The 19163-nt window shown below is 37.2% G+C and overlaps 1 protein-coding gene and 1 non-coding gene across 3 annotated transcripts in view; both read left to right on the top strand.

Moving 5' to 3' along the window:
- Positions 1 to 1831: 1831 nt before the first annotated feature.
- On the top strand, positions 1832 to 1938 carry LOC124513697 (U6 spliceosomal RNA). The gene has a single exon (XR_006962516.1). It is a non-coding gene; the product is annotated as a U6 spliceosomal RNA (small nuclear RNA).
- Positions 1939 to 4202: 2264 nt separating this feature from the next.
- The window catches only part of GOSR1 (golgi SNAP receptor complex member 1), a 47242-nt gene continuing 32281 nt past the window's right edge, over positions 4203 to 19163 (top strand). Inside the window, exons 1-5 of one of the 2 annotated variants that reach the window (XM_047080677.1) lie at positions 4203 to 4294; positions 7266 to 7380; positions 11661 to 11748; positions 12132 to 12239; positions 16482 to 16573. In XM_047080677.1, coding sequence (XP_046936633.1) covers positions 4264 to 4294; positions 7266 to 7380; positions 11661 to 11748; positions 12132 to 12239; positions 16482 to 16573 — 434 coding nt within the window. In that variant the 5' untranslated portion in view covers positions 4203 to 4263. Of the gene's footprint in view, positions 4295 to 7265; positions 7387 to 11660; positions 11749 to 12131; positions 12240 to 16481; positions 16574 to 19163 lie in introns of both variants that reach the window. The other variant, XM_047080676.1, reaches the window with a different exon arrangement.

Raw genomic sequence — 19163 nt, 5'->3', positions numbered from 1 at the left:
CAGGACCTCCACACAGCACAGTGGTAATGAGGCCCCCGTCATGGTGTCACTGAGGGCCATCTGTGGAAGAGTAACAAGGCACCCCCACCCACCACCTGGGCTATCAACAGAGGCCAGGGGAGAGTCTGAATTTCTTTACTTCAACCTGGTAGTAACAAGGCAGTTCCCCACCACCCCCACCAGCACAATGTCAGAGGAGTTCTGCTTAAACAGAAGCTTTAAATAAGATTCAGCGTCTTAAAATATCAAGGATTACAACTTAAAAATCATTAATTATACCAAGAACCCAAAGAATTTCAACTTGAATGAAAAAAAAGATAATCAACAGATGTGAATATCAACATGACACAGATGTTGGAATTACCTGATAAGGACATAATAAATATATTGTAATGAGAAATTATAAATAAACTTAGAACAAATGATAAAAAGAGTCTCAGCAAAGAAATAGAAGGTTTGTCTAGGTGCCTCAGTTGGTTAAGCATCTGACTCTTGATTTCAGCCCAGGTCATGATCCCAGGGTCATGAAATTGACCCATACGTCAAGCTCCATGCTGAGCGTGGAGCCTGCTTAAGCTTCTATCTCTCTCCCTCTCTTTCTGCTCCTCTACCTAGCTTGCATGTTCTCTCTCTCTCTCTCTATTTTTTTTTAAGAAAAAAAAGGAAATAGAATATATGAGGAACCAAATGGAAATTTTAGTTCTGAAAAATACAAAAAATGAAATGAAAAATTCAGTGAATGGGCTCGCTATCAGAATGGAGGGAAGAGAGGAAAGATATGCTTGTCAGTGAACTTGAAGACAGAACATGGAAATTACCCAATATAAAAAACAGAAAACAGAAAGAAATTAGTAGAGCCTCAGGTATATGTAGGACACTAACAAAAGATCTAGCATTCATCTCATCAGAGTCCCAGAGGAAGAGGAGAAACAGTATGGGGAAGAAAAAGTAGTAGAAGAAACAATGGCTGAAAATTTCCCAACTTTGCCAACTGACATGAACCTAGGATTCAAGAAGCTAAAGAGGACAAAAACCAAAGAAAACCACCTTAAGATGCATTGTAATTACCTTTCTGAAAACAAAAGAAAAATTTTGAAAGCAGTGATAGAGAAAAGACACCTTAGCTATAGTGGAAAAACCATTCAAAGAACAGCCAGTTTCTCATCAGAAACGTGGAAGCCAGAAGAAATTGGTACATTTTTCAAGGGCCAAAGGAAAAAAAAAATTATGAACCTTAGCTTCTATATCTGGCAACAATATCTTTCAGGAATGAAGGGGAAATCAAGATGTTATCAGATGAAGAAAAACAAGTAGAATTTGTCTCCAGCTGACCTACTCTTTAAAAAAATGGCTAAATGCCATTTTACAAAGCCGTAATCATCAAGACAGTATGATATTGACACAAAAATAGAACATACACCAATGGAATACAATAGAGAACCCAGAAATGGACCCACAAATATATGGCCAATTAATCTTTGACAAAGCAGGAAAGAGTATCCACTGGAAAAAAAAAACAGTATCTTTAGCAAATGGTGCTGGGAAAACTGGACAGCAACATGCAGAAGAATGAAACTGGACCCCTTTCTTACACCATACACAAAAATAAATTCAAAATGGCTGAAAGACCTAAATGTGAGACAGGAAACCATCAAAATCCTACAGGAGAAACGGGCAGCAACCTCTTTTATCTCAGCCACAGCAACTTCTTACTTGACATGTCTCCGAAGGCAAGGGAAATAAAAGCAAAAATGAGCTATTGGGACCTCATCAAGATAAAAGTTTCTGCACTGCAAAGGAAACAGTCAACAAAACTAAAAGGCAACTGACAGGGCTTGCTCCGGCAGCACATATACTAAAATTGGAAGGATACAAAGAAGATTAGCACAGCCCCTGTGCAAGGATGACACGCAAATTCGTGAAGCTTCCATATTTTTATGTGGATCTTGAGAAACTCAACAGCAGACCCTGGGGGAATGGAAGGGAAAAAATAGTTACAAACAGAAAGGGAGGAGGGCAAACCATAAGAGACTCTTAAATACAGAGAACAAACTGAGGGTAGATGAGGAGGTTGGGGAGAGGGAAAATGGGTGCTGGTCATTGAGAAGGGCACTTGTTGGGATGAGCATTGGGTGTTACACGTAAGCGATGAACCATGGGGATCTACCCCAAAAACTAAGAACACACTTTACACACTGTTATGTTAGCCAATTTGACAATAAATTTTATTTTTAAAATAAAAAATTTTTTTAATAAAAAAAAGGCAACTGACAGAATGGGAGAAGATATTTGCAAATGACATATTGGATAAAGGGTTAATCCAAAATCTATAAAGAACTTACCAAACTCAACACCTGAAAAACAAATAATCCAATGAAGAAATGGGCAAAAGACATGAATAGACTCTTTTTCAAATAGGACATCCAGATGGCAGACACATGAAAAGATGCTCGACATCACTCATCATCAGGGAAATAAATGCAAATCAAAAACACATTGAGATACTACCTCACACTAGTCAGAGTGGCTAAAATGAACAATTCAGGAAACAACAGATGTTGGTGAGGATGTGGAGAAAGGTGAACCCTCCTGCACTGTTGGTGGAAATGCAAACTTATGCTGCCACTCTGGAAAACAGTGTGGAGGTTCCTCAAACAATTAAAAATGGAATTACCCTACAACCCAGCAATTGCACTACTAGGAATTTATCCAAAGGATACAGGAATGCTGATTAGAAGGGGCACAGGCACCCCAATGTTTATAGCAGTGCTATCAACAATAGCCAAATCATGGAAAGCGCCTAAATGTCTATTAACTGATGAGTGGATAAAGAAGATGTGGTATATATATACACAATGGAATACTACTCGGCAATGAAAAAGAATGAAATCTTGCCATTTGCAACAACGTGGATGGAACTAGAGGGCATTATGCTAAACAAAATAAGTCAGTCAGAGAAAGACATATGATTTCAATCATATGTGGAATTTGAGAAACTTAACAGATGACCATAGGGGAAGGGAATGAAAAATAAGATAAAAACAGAGAGGGAGGCAAACCATAAGAGCCTCTTAAATACAGAGAACAAACTGAGGGTTGATGGGGTGGGAGTGGAGGGAAATGGGTGATGGGCATTGAGGAGGGCACTTGTTGGGATGAGCACTGGGTGTTGTATGTAAGTGATGAATCACAGGAATCTACTCCTGAAGCCAAGATTACACTGTATGTTAACTAACTTGAGAAAATACATACATACATACATACATACATACATACAGCACACTTACTCAAAAAAACAACTAAATGAAATTCTTGAAACAGAAATGAAATGATAAAAATGATAAAAGAAGGAAACTTGGAACATCAGGAATGAAGAAAGAAAAATGGAAAGAGTAAAATAAGTGTAAATACAGTCATCTCTCCTTCTCCTTTTGTATTCTGTAAATTATGTTTGACAGTCAAAGCAAAAATGATAACATCTGGTGTGGTTCTCGATGAATGTAGAGGAAGTCTTAAAAACAGTCATAACTGGAATGGGTAAACAGACAGGTATCATTTAAACACCTTTACTGGAGGTAACTTGTACATTTCACTAGAACTGGTAAAATGTGGACACAGGTCGACTGTGATAATTTACGTATCTAGAAAGGGTGGCTTTGGAAGGCTGATTTTGACAGGTTGAGGGTGAAGGATAAGGTACATAAAAGCAGCATACACTTTCTAGATTTGGCAGCTGAAAAAGAAAGAAGGCTGGGACTTGAACTGCTGTAGACAGGAGAACAGGCGCCAGTGGAGAAGAGCACTTATGTCAGAGTGGAATAACTAGGCAGAGAGAGGATGGAAGGGTTGGCCTTGGGAAGAAAAGAGCCTCTGGCTCTGAGAAGGGAAGAGGTTGGCTGAAGACACCTATTGAGAAAAGGTGAGGAAAACAGGGAATTATGTCTAATGATGACTTTCTTCTCAGCCAAGCAGGCCCCTGCTGAGAGAGAGGATAAGCCGAATCGAAGGCGATGATACAGGTTAGGTGTTCCGCCCGAGGGTATGAGCTCCAGGACAGATATTCAGGTAGTGTCAGGGAGTAAAACTCGTTTTCAGTCCCACTGCTCAAAAGCTGTGAAATGATAATTGACCGCCAGGTGGCAGTGTCTGTGGAAGCTCACGTATCCCATCGGCCCTGGCGCCGGGGCGGAAGAAGGTGTGGAGCTAATTCTCTGATTCGCATCGCCTCTACTCTCCTATCCCGACTGACGTTGGATAACAAAGATGGCTGCAGGAACCAGCAATTATTGGGAAGGTAAGGGCGAGCGTTACTGTGTGGGTCTCGCCGAGAGGCAGAAGGGCTGGGTGAGGACGGGTCTTGGGGGAGGTGGCAGAGAAAAGAGCCTGACCTCCGGAGTGGCCGAGCCGACGGGTGAGGCTTGTCTAGTGGGAGCCCCGGGCCTGGGGGCTGAGGAGACCGAACGGTCTGGGGCAAGGGGTTACCTGAGAGGCTTCGGGACCTGGAGCAGGGGCTGGGCGGAGAGAGCTGAGCGCGGATTCAGAAGAAGAGGGTCCTGAGCCGCTGGAGGAGAACTGGGTTGAGAGGCTAAGCGAACTTGGGCGAAGGGGCTTGGGGCACGAACTCTGAGAGGAGACGAGTTTTGAGCGAGAATATCCCAAGCCCAGGAGGCAGGAAGAGTCAGCGTTTTAAGAGTTGAGGTCACTGTTGGACAATTGAGTAGGATAAGGGAAAGAAGGAACTTGTCAGTCCGGTCCGTCGGGGGAAGTTGTATGAACGAAGTGTCTCTTACTGGGTCCCCTTGGCAGCTTCAGGCTGCGACTTCGAGGATTGGGTGTCGAGTCGCGTTTGAAGACAGAGGAAATAACTTTACCCTCTGCTGTAGAGATGAGTTTGTTATAAAGAGAAAGTTGAGAGAACCCCTGTGAATTGCAAAGATTGCATTTGCTATATTTCTGCCAAAAAACCGTCTTGAGATTTGACAAGTACCTTTATTTACTGAAAATATGTTCTGATAAAGCGGGCTCATGTAAAACCCATTCCCGGACCATGGCAACCAAGGATGAGTGAAGGCTCATCTTTTTCTTTCAGTTGCCTCTTTTTGCTTTATTACAACAGAAACTACTCTCTGAATCCTTTTTCTCTTTTAACCTATTTCCTGTTGCTACCCTCTGAAGTCTCTTGGAAACTACAAGTAACAGTATTGTCACTATCAGCCATTCAGTCTAAGAGCTTAATTCTAAGTTCATCCATACTTGCCTGTCATATTTTCTTTTCTTTCTTTTTAATTTTTTAAATGTTTATTTATTTTAGAGAGAAAGAGAGACAGAGCACGAGCAGGGGAGGGGTAGAGGGAGACACAGAATCCCAAGCAGGCTCCAGGCTCTCAACTGTCAGCACAGAGCCTGATGCGGGGCTGGAACTCATGAACCGCAAGATCATGACCTGAGCTAAAGTCAGAGGCTTAACCAGCTGAGCCACCCAGGCACCCCTTGCCTGTTATATTTTCAAAATACTTTTATTTGATGTTTTCTACTAGGGAAGACAGTTACTAGTTACAGAGAAGCGTGGTTTAAAATGTGTATTTAAATGCCTATTTGAAATGTGTGTACTAGGTAGAAAATATTTTTAACTTATGTACAAGTGGCTATTGTTATCTTTAATACTAGTCATTAGGCTATAGTGGGTTTTTTTTAAAACATTTTTATTTAGAGAGACAGAGAGACAGAGCATGAGTGGGGGAGGGGCAGAGAGAGAGAGGGAGACACAGAATCCGAAGCAGGCTCCAGGCTCTGAACTATTAGCACAGAGCCCAACGCGGGGCTCGAACCCATGAACTACGAGATCATGACTTGAGCCAAGTCAGCCGCTTACCGACTGAGCCACCCAGGCGCCCCAGGCTATAGTTTTTTGAAGCTCCATTCTATAATAATTATAGCAGCTTATTATTGACAACCTACTCTGTGCCCGGTGCTTTAAGCACATGATTACTCATGCATAGAAAAACCCTGAAGGTAAGGAGTTTAAAAAACAAAAAGCTGAGGTTCATAGGTTAAGTAGATTTTCACTGAATCTCAGAGCCAGTTCTCAGAATCTCAGAACATTAGGCTTAGCTAAGATTCTAAGACTGTATTATACTGCTTCCTACTTCTGGTTGCTGATAAACATGTTGAAATAATATTTTGTATTCCTTATTCATGAAAGATGAATCCTTACGATGTTCCTTTGTACATTTCAGCCCTTTTATTTTGACCTCCACTTTACGATGAATGGGAGTACTCACATCTAGAAGTAGCTTTCCAGACTGTGGCTTCTCTCCCTCAACCACTAGGCCAAACTACTATACCAGTGTTTCTGTTTGCTTCTGTTCTTTTAAAACTTAGGCTCTTTGGGGCGCCTGGGTGGCGCAGTCGGTTAAGCGTCCGGCTTCAGCCAGGTCACGATCTCGCGGACCGTGAGTTCGAGCCCCGCGTCAGCCTCTGGGCTGACGGCTCAGAGCCTGGAGCCTGTTTCCCATTCTGTGTCTCCCTCTCTCTCTGCCCCTCCCCCGTTCATGCTCTGTCTCTCTCTGTCCCAAAAATAAATAAAAAACGTTGGAAAAAAAAAAAAAAACCTTTAAAAAAACTTAGGCTCTTATTTTGTCATACTTATATTTGACCTTGTTGATCGCATATTGTTTGTTGTTAATTTAAGCCCCTCTAAGTTTCTTTCAGTAAACTTATTGAAAGACCATTTTTTAATCCTTTGTTAATGATTATTTTTTCTTAAGCCTCAGTTACTAAGTCATTCTAAGAATTTCATAAGCTTTGGAATATAAAGAGATAGGAAAATCTCTGTCAAAAACAGTGATGGTTTTTCTCTTTTATAAAGTTAGTTTGTAAGTTGGTGTAATGTTGGTCATAAACCATACTCGGTTTCTTTATGATTTGTGTTCTCTTCTGTTTCCCGCCAAATTACAAAATTTTAGTCGTTGTTACAGAAATAATCCAGGGATGTTAGAACATTTGTTGTGTAGCTGTCTTTGGAATACCGGTGAAATTTTTCACCTTTCCCTGTTTCTCCCCTTCTTGACCCATCTGAAGTTTAAATGAGAGACAGTTTGCTTTTCTGGGTAAATCTTTGGTTTTCTTTTTTAACATTCTTTATGGGAGAAACTGCCTCAGTTTATGATTATTTTCATAGTTTGTTTCTTCAGAATAGCTGTGTGATTTTTATGTCTGCTGATGGACTCTGTGTTTAACTATTTGCTTTCATGATTTTGTTAAAGATCTCAGGAAACAGGCTCGACAGCTGGAAAATGAACTTGACCTGAAACTGGTTTCCTTCAGTAAACTATGTACAAGTTACAGTCACAGCAGTACTCGAGATGGAAGACGCGACAGGTATAGGTACTACCAGATTCTGTCTCTTATGCCTTAAACCATATAATTTCTTAAAAGCATTAAAAAATAGGGGCGCCTGGGTGGCGCAGTCGGTTAAGCGTCCGACTTCAGCCAGGTCACGATCTCGCGGTCCGTGAGTTCGAGCCCCGCGTCAGGCTGATGGCTCAGAGCCTGGAACCTGTTTCCGATTCTGTGTCTCCCTCTCTCTCTGCCCCTCCCCCGTTCATGCTCTGTCTCTCTCTGTCCCAAAAATAAATAAACGTTGAAAAAAAAAAATTTAAAAAAAGAAAAAAAAAAGCATTAAAAAATAAACTAAAATATATAATTCTGTAACTTGGTCTATTGGTGAGTTTTTGATATTTTTTTGTTATTGTTTATATTTTAGTGGTTTATAAAAATTCTTAATCCTTGAGACTAGCATTCATTTGGGATCCTTAAGTAAAGGCCCTAAGGATGTCAGGAGGAAAATGCTAAGGCTTAAGAATGAGTTTGCATCAGAGATAAGTTTCTAGTTCAGCCAGTGTAAGGAAATGTGGTTGATTTTCCCACGTTGTCTGTGTGTCTTTCTTTCATTTATTTTTGAGAGAGAGAGACAGAGCATGAGCAGGGGAGGGGCAGAAAGAGGGGGAGACACAGAATCTGAAGCAGGCTCCGGGCTATCAGCACAGAGCCCGATGCGGGGCTTGAACTCAGGAGCTGTGAGATCATGACCTGAGCCAAAGTTGGATGCTCAAACAACTGAGCCACCCAGGTCCCCCCCCCCCTTTTTTTTTTAAGCTTACTTATTTATTTTGAGAGAGAGACAGCACAAGTGGGGGAGGTGCAGAGAGACAGGGAGTGAGAGAGAATCTCAAGCAGGCTCTGCGTGGTCAGCACAGGGCCCGACGCAGGGCTTGAACTCATGAAACCATGAGATCATGGTTTTGGCTGTGCCAAAATCAAGAGTTGGACGCTTAACCAACTGAGCCACCCAGACGCCTCTGCCCACGTTGTATTTCTTATATCTTCTGATTGCTAAATGGATCTGAGAAACTACCCAAATGTAAAGTATACGTACTGCTATTCTGGTGTTTTAGAATGAATCTAATGCATTGTATATCCTCACTATTAATCATCCAAGCTATTTTAAATTTTGGGGTTTTTTTTGAGAAGCTTGTATACTACTGTATTGAACATATGGAAGATGTATTTTTATCTTTGAATCTTATGCTCACTTAGGCCATCCCCTTGTTTAAAAAACTGTTAGGAAATAGTCACAACACTTAGGAAGGTATGAAGAATAATGGATCCTCATGTGCCTGTTTCCCACTTGAAGAAATAATCATTACCAATTCAGTTGAAGTCCCTGTTATCATCCCATTTTCTACTTCTCCGTAATCTACACATTATGTTTGTGTTACTAAAAAATTTATAGTATCTTACTAGTTATTTTGCAGCTCGTGTTTTTGTTTAACATTATCTTTGTGTTTAAGCTATGGATGCATTTAACTGTGGTATATTTATTTGCTACATGTAGTATCATATTGTGATAGTGTAATTGTGTATTATAATCTGTAGATGGACATTGTTTCTAATTTTTGCTAATTAATAATTTTAAGGGCTGACACAGTGTTCATCATGTATCAGGTACTGTTTTAAGAGCTTTATATGAAGGCTGGTAGAACATCTTTACCTATAAAAATGTTTCTGTATATCTAGCAGTGGAATTGCTAGTAGTAGAGCTGTTAGTTGTTATCCGCTCTTTATTTCCCATACTTTTCTGAGGATTGGCAGTGGGGTGGGATTATCCTCAGCTACTAATAATAAAACAATAAAACAATAAATAAAACAATAAATAAATAAATAAATAAATAAATCAAAACAAAACAAAAACAAAAAATCTGGATTTGAGCCCAGATCTTCATATCTTCAGAGCCTATGCCCTAAACCTTTCTATGCACATTCCAACAAAAGACTCATTTCAACACTACAGCCAAAGGATTGCTTCTTTTTAATAAGAGCACATTATTAAAGAATTAAAGATAGCAGGGCCAACATATTGATTCTGGGACCTAAAAGTAAGCTGTTGGTATATCACATAGCTTTGATTGCATTACATTGCTTTGGACTTGACTTAGCAAGTAAAGAAAATGAGTGATGTTCTTTTGTACGAGTAAACTTAAACTTATTTTACCACAGCATTTTTCCTGAATTTAAGTCTCCCATATATACTATGCCAGTGAGTATACAGTTTTAAAACTATGAATTGTTAAGAGTTACAGTTACATAATGATTTTTCTATATTTTCTGTGCTTCATGAACTTAATACTTTTACAACTCCTTTAAAGGGAAAACTATCTTGAAAACATTTCCTCAGAAATTCTACACCAAATTGGGACTGACTTTGTAGGTTCTTATAGCCTAACTCTCCTTTCAATAAGAAACGTAAGGCCAGGGAGGATCAAGATGCGATATACATTCTAAAGTGTTTTATTATTGCCCAGATTGAAAGCATGTCATAATGCATAAACTCAGTGATGATCAGAATTCTTCATCTAGGAGTAATTTTTTTTTTTTTACTTTCTCTATTTTGAGAACTTTATGGTCAATGAATCATCACACATCTATAAAATGAATTAGATTTAACTGAACCTGAATTAAATTTAACTGAATGGTGAATATAGAGATTGTCTTCTCATTCATTCAAGTATTTAATGAGTTATCTACCATGTGCCAGGCACTTTTCTAGGTGCTTGGCATATATCTGTGAATAAGACAAGCAGTTTCCCTCTTCATGAGGCTTACCTTCATTGACCCATTGTTCTTTTTCATATATCTGGTAGAGGAGGTTCAGCATTTTTGCCTGAGCACATTCTGAGAGATAACCACAGAACTTTGGGTTGGCCCTAACGTATAATAAAGAACTAGATATTTTGATATATTTTAAGGCAAGTAGCAAATTGAGATTTTTTTTAAGTCTATTTTGAGAGAGAGAGAGAGAGAGAGAGAGAAGGAGGGAGGGAGGGAGAGGATCCAGAACAGGCTCCCTGTTGACAGTGCAGAGGCCCATACGGGGCTCAAACCCACGAACCACGAGATCATGACCTGAGCTGTAGTCAGACACTGAACTGACTGAGCCACCCAGGTGCCCCACAAATTGAAATGTTTTAAGAAATAAAAATTTGGACCTAGTTAAACATCTTAAAGTAGAAGTCCTTTTTATTAGCTACTTTTTGGTTATTTGATTGCTTATTACTATTGCTGTGAAATTGTATGTAGAAAAGGGAAATAGCTAAGGTACTTTTTTGATGTTAAACTGATGACTTACTCTGTTTTCATTCACCACACCCAAGCACTGTCACAGGACAAGCCAAAGTCTTCAGTAAGATTAAAGAGCATAGTCATTGCCTGAGTACTTATCTGTTTGCAGTATAACAGATCTCTTTTGAGATGCTCATAGGATAATGCATACCATTTGCGGATCTAATGAAGGCTAGTGGTTTTTCTGAAGAGGCAGAACAAATTTTCTGGACATCTGGTTTTAGAATTTGAATCTGTCAAACATAAGTTTCCCTTATAAAAAGTTAGTTTTTTTGACTGGTTATTCAGATTTTAGAAGAGCTTGCATTTTTTGTAAAACAAAACTGAAACAGTTTTGTAATATAAGTAGAAATGTAGAGAGTTGGTACTGAAACTTCCTTGCTGGACATGGCTATCTATATTAGACTTAAAGCCAGTACTGATTACTTAATAACTAGTTTTCCACGGATCATGTAAATCTTAATTTTATTTCTTTTCGGTAAGAGTCCAGCCAAGAAGAGAGAACTTAATTTGAGGAGCCATAATTGCTTAGGTGTAAAAATTTTAAAAACTATTCCCAAAGATCCCATAAAATAATCCATAATACCTCTTACACCTCCTTTTATATGTGGTACTACTTAGTTCTACAGTTCTGTTTCACATAATTTGTTCCTTTAGATTCAGCATTCAGTGGGCACTGCCATAGCTTAAGTTACTTTCATTTGGGAAATTATAAACAAGCATTTGAAACTTCTTTACATTATTAAGAGTAGATGTATTAAAGCTCAGAAAAATCATATATATAATTATATTTTATACTGAATTTAATATTTGGGACATGTGTGATCTTTATAGGAAAACTTCTATGAAAATTGTAGCTTCTTAAAAAATAAGTCTCTGGGATTCCACTTGACCTCTTTAAGAATCACCTTATTATTTTAAGTATGTTTTAAAGGATTCGGTTTAAGTAATGGATTCTCTTTACTGGTTCCTCTCTTTAGCTCTGACACAACACCCCTTTTAAATGGATCAAGCCAAGACAGAATGTTTGAAACAATGGCCATTGAGATTGAACAGCTTTTGGCAAGGGTAAGTACTTTCTGTGAAATGACTGTTTTGCTAGTTACTATGTTAGTCACTTGTTAGCTATGGTACTAGATTATATTAATGCAGACATATTTATTGAAATCACCTTTGCATCCAAGATATGTGCCTCCCCAGGACACTTGAATTTTCATTACAGCCATTCTCAAGTCTTTTGGGTGTTAGTTTTAGCCTTTATAGATTATTGAGGGGAAATACTGAATCCTTGCCTGTCCTTTTGTTTTTGGTTTGGGGGTGGTTTTTTATTTGCTTGCTGTTAGCCAGAAGCGCATACAGGCAAATATTTGACTTGTATCTCTTTGTATTGCTTTTTAAAATATTTTTATTGGTTTTCTTCTCCCTCCTTACTTCCTTCCTCTTCTTTTTAGCTTACAGGAGTAAATGATAAAATGGCAGAATATACCAACAGTGCAGGTGTCCCGTCTTTGAATGCAGCACTGATGCATACATTACAGCGACATAGAGATATATTGCAGGTAGTATATTGCACTGGAGATTTTTAAGTGATTGTAGTAGGTTTTTTTTAAATCCCTGAATAGAATGTATACACATGTATTTAAGAGATTAAAGGGAAGAATCTTCTGAAATGATAAATATTATGCTGCAGAAATTTGTCTTGTTTTACCTTTTTTCCCTTGGTAGAATAAAATTCTGAAAATGATAGCTCTTGCTTTTGCCTGGTAAAAATGAGTAATATTCATCACTAGGTAAATAAACTTCTATTGTGGAAGACCTTGCAATTTCACTAGCAATAATAGTGAAATAGCCAGCTGTCATGCAGAGGCCCTAATATGGTGGTTTGGAGTATACTTTCATCAGGCCTTGAAGATAATGTGGAAGGGAGGTAATATACTATATTTAGTATATTGTTTGAGAAAATATTAGAAGTGTACCAATAAAATGAAATAAATTCTTAAATATTTACATTCAGAGATGTTAAAAACATAGAGTAAAAATAGGAAGGCAAATGTTTTTTTTTTTTTTTTTAATTTTTTTTTTTTTTTTTCCAACGTTTATTTATTTTTGGGACAGAGAGAGACAGAGCATGAACGGGGGAGGGGCAGAGAGAGAGGGAGACACAGAATCAGAAACAGGCTCCAGGCTCTGAGCCATCAGCCCAGAGCCCGACGCGGGGCTCGAACTCACGGACCGCGAGATCGTGACCTGGCTGAAGTCGGACACTTAACCGACTGCGCCACCCAGGCGCCCCTGAAGGCAAATGTTTTTAATGTTGAAAAAATTCAGCAACATTTTCTAATTTTAAAATATAGGAATAGGACACTTTATTTACCTAATGCAAAAATGTGCATGCCATATTAAAAGCTAGCATCACATTTAATGATAAAGTACTGAAAGCATTCCCTTTGAAGAAAAAAGCAAGATAAAGATATCCACAGTCACCACAGATGTTTAATATTGTTTTGGAAGTTCTTGGTGGTACAATTAGAGATATAAATAAACAAGATCTAAATAATGGAAAGGAAGAGGCAAAATTTGCATTATGTAGCAGTGAGAAAATTAGAAACAAATTAAGTAGGATGGTGGATTACAAATTAACATATCAAAGCAAGTAGTTTTCCTACATATAAACAATAACCTGTTAGAAAATATAATAGAAGAAACTATACAATCCTTGTGTTAAAATTTAATAAGAATGACTAAGACTTGCATGTATAAAACTTTACTGAGGAACATAAAAAAAAAATTTAATTAAAAAAATTTTTTTTAATCTTTATTTATTTTTGAGGGAGAGAGAGAGGCAGAGCATGAGCAGGGGAGGGGCAGAGAGAGAGGGAGACACAGAATCCGAAGCAGGCTCCAGGTTCTGAGCTGTCAGCACAGCTCGAACCCATGAGCTGTGAGATCATGACCTGAGTGGAAGGCAGAAGTCAGATGCCTAAACGACTAAGCCACCCAGGTGCCCCCCAAAAGGATTTAATTTAAATAAGAGAAAAAATTATTTTGCCTTTGGAAAGAATATTTCTCTCTAAATCAGCCTATAAGTTGAGTGCCTTCCCAATGAAAAGGGGCTTTTTGTTTCTTTTTTTTCTTCTTTTTTTTTTTTAATTAGCAAAATGACACCAAAGTTCATTTGGATTCACAGAGATACAAGTATAACCAAGAAAAAAAAAAATGTGAAAATGGAGATAAGTAGTAAAGAATGACTAGTTCTACCAGATATTAAAACCTGTTAAGAAGCTAGAATAATTAAGATAGTTTGATTCTGGAGGAAAAAATATACCAATAGAACTGAATAGAGTTCGCATGGAAATTTAGTTTCTGATAAAGGTGGTATTTTAAATCAGTGGGAAAAAGAGGGATCATAAAATAAATAGACCTGTAATAATTGGCTAATTATTTGGGGGGAGAAAACAAACTTGAATTTCTATCTCAGTCCTCACATCCAGAATAAATTCCAAATGGATCAAAGATTTATATGTAGAAAAAGAAATTCTAAATGTTCAGAGTAAAGCATGGAAAATTATACATTTTGGGTAATAAAGAACTTTCTAAACAAGACCTAATAATGGAAACTATAACAAATGTCTAATTTACTTAATGTACAGAGAAATAATAGAAATAAAGAGATAACCTAGGAGCGCCTGGTGGCTCAATCAGTTAAGCTTCCAACTCTTGATTGCAGCTCAGGTCATGATCTCATAGTTGTGAGTTCAACTCTCTGTTAGTGTGGAGCCTGCTTGGGATTTTCTTTCTGTCCCTCCCATGCATTCTCATTCGTTCTCTCTCTCGCGCGCGCGCTCTTTAAATAAATAAACTTAAAAAAAAAAAAAAAAAAAAAAAAAGATAACCTAATAGGAAAATGGGCAAAGGATACTAACTGGCTGTTTACAGAAAATGTCCAAAACCATAAAAAAGATGTTAAACCACATGCTGAAAGGAAAATATACCCATCAATATGAGGTATGATTTTTCACCTGTCAGATTAGCAAATATTGAAACATATGTAGCACATTACAATAATATAGAAAAACGAGTCCCCATCACTGTTGCTGGGAACATAAATTAGTGGTCATTCTAGAAGGCAGTTTAGCACTATCAAAATTTAAATGTTAAGATTCTTTGATTCAGTTATTCTGTTAGGCATTTACTCTTTAAATACACTTAAAAAAGAGAAAGAAATTTCAATAAAATATGTATCTAAGAATGTTTATTTTTCAAACAGCATTTTTTAAACCAGCAAAAAAACAATTAAAATGTTTGCCAGTAGGGAATTTACTAAATGACAGTCATAAGATAGAATTCCATATACCTATTAAAAAGAATGTAGATTTCTATTTGTTAATATGGAAAGGTTACTTGATGTTTTATGAACTACTGAAAAGAAGGTATATAGCAGAATACAGCCGACCCTTGAACAGTGTGGGGACTAGAGGTGCCAACACCCCACCTCTCCACTCCTGTGCAGTCAAAAATTTGTGTATAATTTTTGACTCCGTAAAAATTTAAGTACTAATAGCCTAGTATTGACTTGAAGCCTAACATAAACAGTTGATTAACACATACGTTGTATGTTACACATATTATTCACTGTATTTTTACAATAAAATAATTTAGAAAAAAAATGTTATTTAAAAAATGATAAAATACATTTACAGAACTGTACTATAAAAAATTCACATGTAAGCGGACCTTTGCATTTCAAATCTGTGTTGTTCAAGAATCAATTGTGGTACGATTTCTTTAGCATAAGTGAAAGAAATAATAGGTAAGCTTGTATATACAAAAACGTAGTTCTTGAAAGAAAATACAAGAAAGTGATAATAGTTATGAGCTGTAGAGCAGGATGGTTTTTATTTTTATTACTTTTGGTGCTCTTTTAGTATTCTCCCATGTTCATATATATTTTTGTTTTTAAAGGGCAGTAGGGGCTTTCTGGGAGATTGGATTATGATTTTCATTTTCTTTATATACATCTCTGAATTTTAAAAAGTAATGAATATTCCTTAATAACTTAAAAGTATGGTAGTAGAAAAAGAAAAAGGAAAATATTAAAGATTATTCATTACAATTCTTTTGGTTCTGTTCTTCCTTTGACTGGTTTAGGAATCAAATTTCTGTGGGAGTTCCAAAAAGATGAAATTTGAAAATAAGCCCCATTCAGTGTACACTAAAGAGTCCCTCAGATTTTATTCTAGGCTATTTGGAATCATTTTATCTTAAAATTATTTTCTTCTTCATAATTCTACCTCATAAGGTACTAAAAGATAGAAGGATAGTGATCTAGTGCCACTATTACCCTACCATTGAATTGTTTTCATTTGAAAGAAGTTGGTCACTCTTCAGGAAAAGGATTATAATGTTATTTTTACTTCTTGACTGTTTGATTCTTTCTTTTTTTTTTTTAGAGGTTTATTTATTTATTAATGTTTATTTTTGAGAGAGAGAGAGAGAAAGAGAGTACACATACAAGCTGGGGAGGGGCAGAGAGAGAGAGAGGGAGACAGAGGATCCAAAGCGGCCTCTGTGCTGACAGCAGAAAGCCTGATGCGGGGCTCGAACTCACGAACCATGAGATCATGACCTGATTCAAAGTTGGACGTTTAACCAACCGAGCCAACCAGGGGCCCTGACTATTTGATTCTTAAATAGCAGTCTTCTTGACAGAAATTTTTAATACAATGACAATACATAATGGGCTCAATAAAATGAAAATATATAATTAGCTTGTGTTGAGACTGGATGTTGATTTATTGCAGGATTATACACATGAATTCCATAAAACCAAAGCAAACTTCATGGCAATACGGGAAAGGGAGAATCTCATGGGATCAGTACGAAAGGATATTGAGTAAGTTACCTTTTATATTATTCTGTAGGATGTTTATTCACATTTAGGTTTAGAGCATATCTGTGATTAACAGCAAACTGAGTAGCAGAACCATGATTTAGAGTTCAAGGTTTCTAATTCCCATTTCACTGTTCTTTAAACATTGCTGCTATAATATGGATCTAATCCACTTTGCTGGACTTACCTCTAGTTTCCCCTAGTTTTATCATTGGCTCCTGCCAATCTTGACTTTACTGTTTTAATTTGGTGTCCAGCTTAGATGATATCTTCCTAAGTTTTTCTCTGATCTCTTAACACTCACCTTAAGAATTTCCAATAGCTGAAGCTGTCCATGTTTCCCTTTCTGATTACCACCTACCTCTCTACCCTTTCTTTTGCCCTAACAATTATGTGTGTGCGCGCATGTGCGCACACACATATACACACATACGCAAAGACACATCTGTAACTTTATATATATTTTACATAATATATATAAAGTAACCTTTATTTCTCTAGAATCTGAAATATCTGTGTTTTCTATGTTTTATTCAAACTTCATAGCCTTATGTCAGATTATTTAAGAACTCCCAATGTTTTTATGCTGATCTCAATCCATATTTTAAATATTTGTTCTTCCATCCCTTTACCTCACCTTCAGTAATATATTCTAGCATTTCATATACACATTTAAAATATTTTTCGCCTCTGACAAGGTAAATCCATTGGGCATCCAATTAAAACTGAAGACTTTCCACTTTTGGACTATCTATTGATGCCTATCATTGTCTCACTTGTGAGAAATTTATGACACTTTTCATAAGTAAGTGTGACCTTGTATTTCATAAACATGTCTAAGATATGCATTACCATATGATAAACTGATATGTATCATGTATATTCTGAAAAATGTTTTCCTTGAGCTCCTTTATTTTACTACACCAGTAAGACAGTTCAGCAGCAGAAGTAATTTCATATTCACTGGATTCAAAATTTTTTGCTCAGAACTCTAATTGAGGATTAAACATAACTTTAATAGTTATGTTTCTGTCCCCCCAGAATTATCTTGGAAAATTAATTTTTATTGTTTGTTTCTGTTTTATTCTTTTTTAAATGCTTAGTCTTGTGTACTTTGTAAGACACATGGGAGTAAAAAATCTAAACATTTTTGCCATAGTTAGGAATTTCGTAATATTTTTAGTTCTCAGGAACATATAAGTCTTTTGTTTAATATCTGTACAGACTATTTACATATGCATGTTAGTGCCCCCGGTGTAGGGGACAGCCTTTAATGTTTAGGCATTTTGTTTCCCCACAATTGGTGGGAACTGTTAGAATATAGCCCACTGTAATAACTTGCTTTCTGAAAGATAATCATAAAAGAAACGTGTTCATCCATTCATTAAACTATTTCCTGATTACCAGCCATGAGTAAGACACTAGGTAAGTCACAGAAGATGGTAGAAATGAAAAGAACAACTTAGCCCTCTAGGATTTTATAATATAGGAGCTAGAGGGAGTAAGACACATACTCAATATAATACAAAGCAGAACATGATTAGTGAGATGAGATACAGTAGCAATAACTGACATTAAATTTTAAAAATTTTTTTTAGTTTATTTATTTCAAGAGAGAGCGAACAGGGGAGGGGCACAGAGAGAGGGAGAAAGAGATCCCAAGCAGGCTTCACACTGTCCACGCAGAGCCCCATGTGGGGCTCAAACTCACGAAACACGAGATCATGACCTAAGCCAAAACCAAGGGTCAGACGCTTACCCCACTGAGCCACCCAGGTGTCCCAGTAATAACTGACATTTAAAAGTTTTTTGTAGTTGTGCACTATTCCATATATTACCACTTTTTTGACTTCATTCTTTTGGTATAGTTAGAAATCATTAGTCCCATTTTGTAAAACTAGGTATTTAGAGACTTATCTAAGGTTGACTGGCTAATTGATGGGAGATAGATTTAAATCTAAATTATCTTCCAACTCCAGTGTGCTCTAGGTTATTTCATGTTGCTTTTTCTGAGGTTTTCTTTTCCACTATACTTTGCAAATTAACACTTCCCCTTAGCCAGTAGTTCAGTTTTATCAGTATGGCCCTCTTGTCTTACTGCAGTATATGTGCAGTTACTTGAATTTTTTATTTTGTTCTTAATACTTTATTGTGAGTAAAGACCAAAAACATGAAAGTGTTGATAGTAATGATAAAAAGCATTTTCTTATAAACTTTAATGCACTTAGGACCAAGATAGAAATCCTTAAGTATGCCAAAATGGGCAGATCTTCAGTTGCATTTTAGCTCCATAGGCTCCAGTTGATAGACTGCATGTACCACTGTGAAGGAAAACATTACATGGCAGTAGCTTCCCACCCCATGTGCTGTGCAGTGATCAGTTTTAAACTTTTACTTCCACTTGGAGACAATAAAGATACCATAATAGACAATAATAATAATAGGCAAAGGAAAATAAGATTTTTGTTTAGGAACGTTGGATGATTTTGGGGCGCCTGGGTGGCTCAGTCGGTTGAGCATCCAACTTTGGCTCAGGTCACGATCTCACAGTCCGTGCCCTGCGTCAGGCTCTGTGCTGACAGCTCGGAGCCTG

This window comes from Lynx rufus, unplaced genomic scaffold, assembly GCF_022079265.1.
Source record: "Lynx rufus isolate CCGP_SWC_20201006 ecotype Redwood Valley unplaced genomic scaffold, mLynRuf1.p SCAF_18, whole genome shotgun sequence".
Taxonomy (NCBI): Eukaryota; Metazoa; Chordata; class Mammalia; order Carnivora; family Felidae; genus Lynx; species Lynx rufus.
The sequence above is the reverse complement of the archived record's forward strand: the minus strand, read 5'-3'. Positions and strand labels throughout refer to the sequence as shown.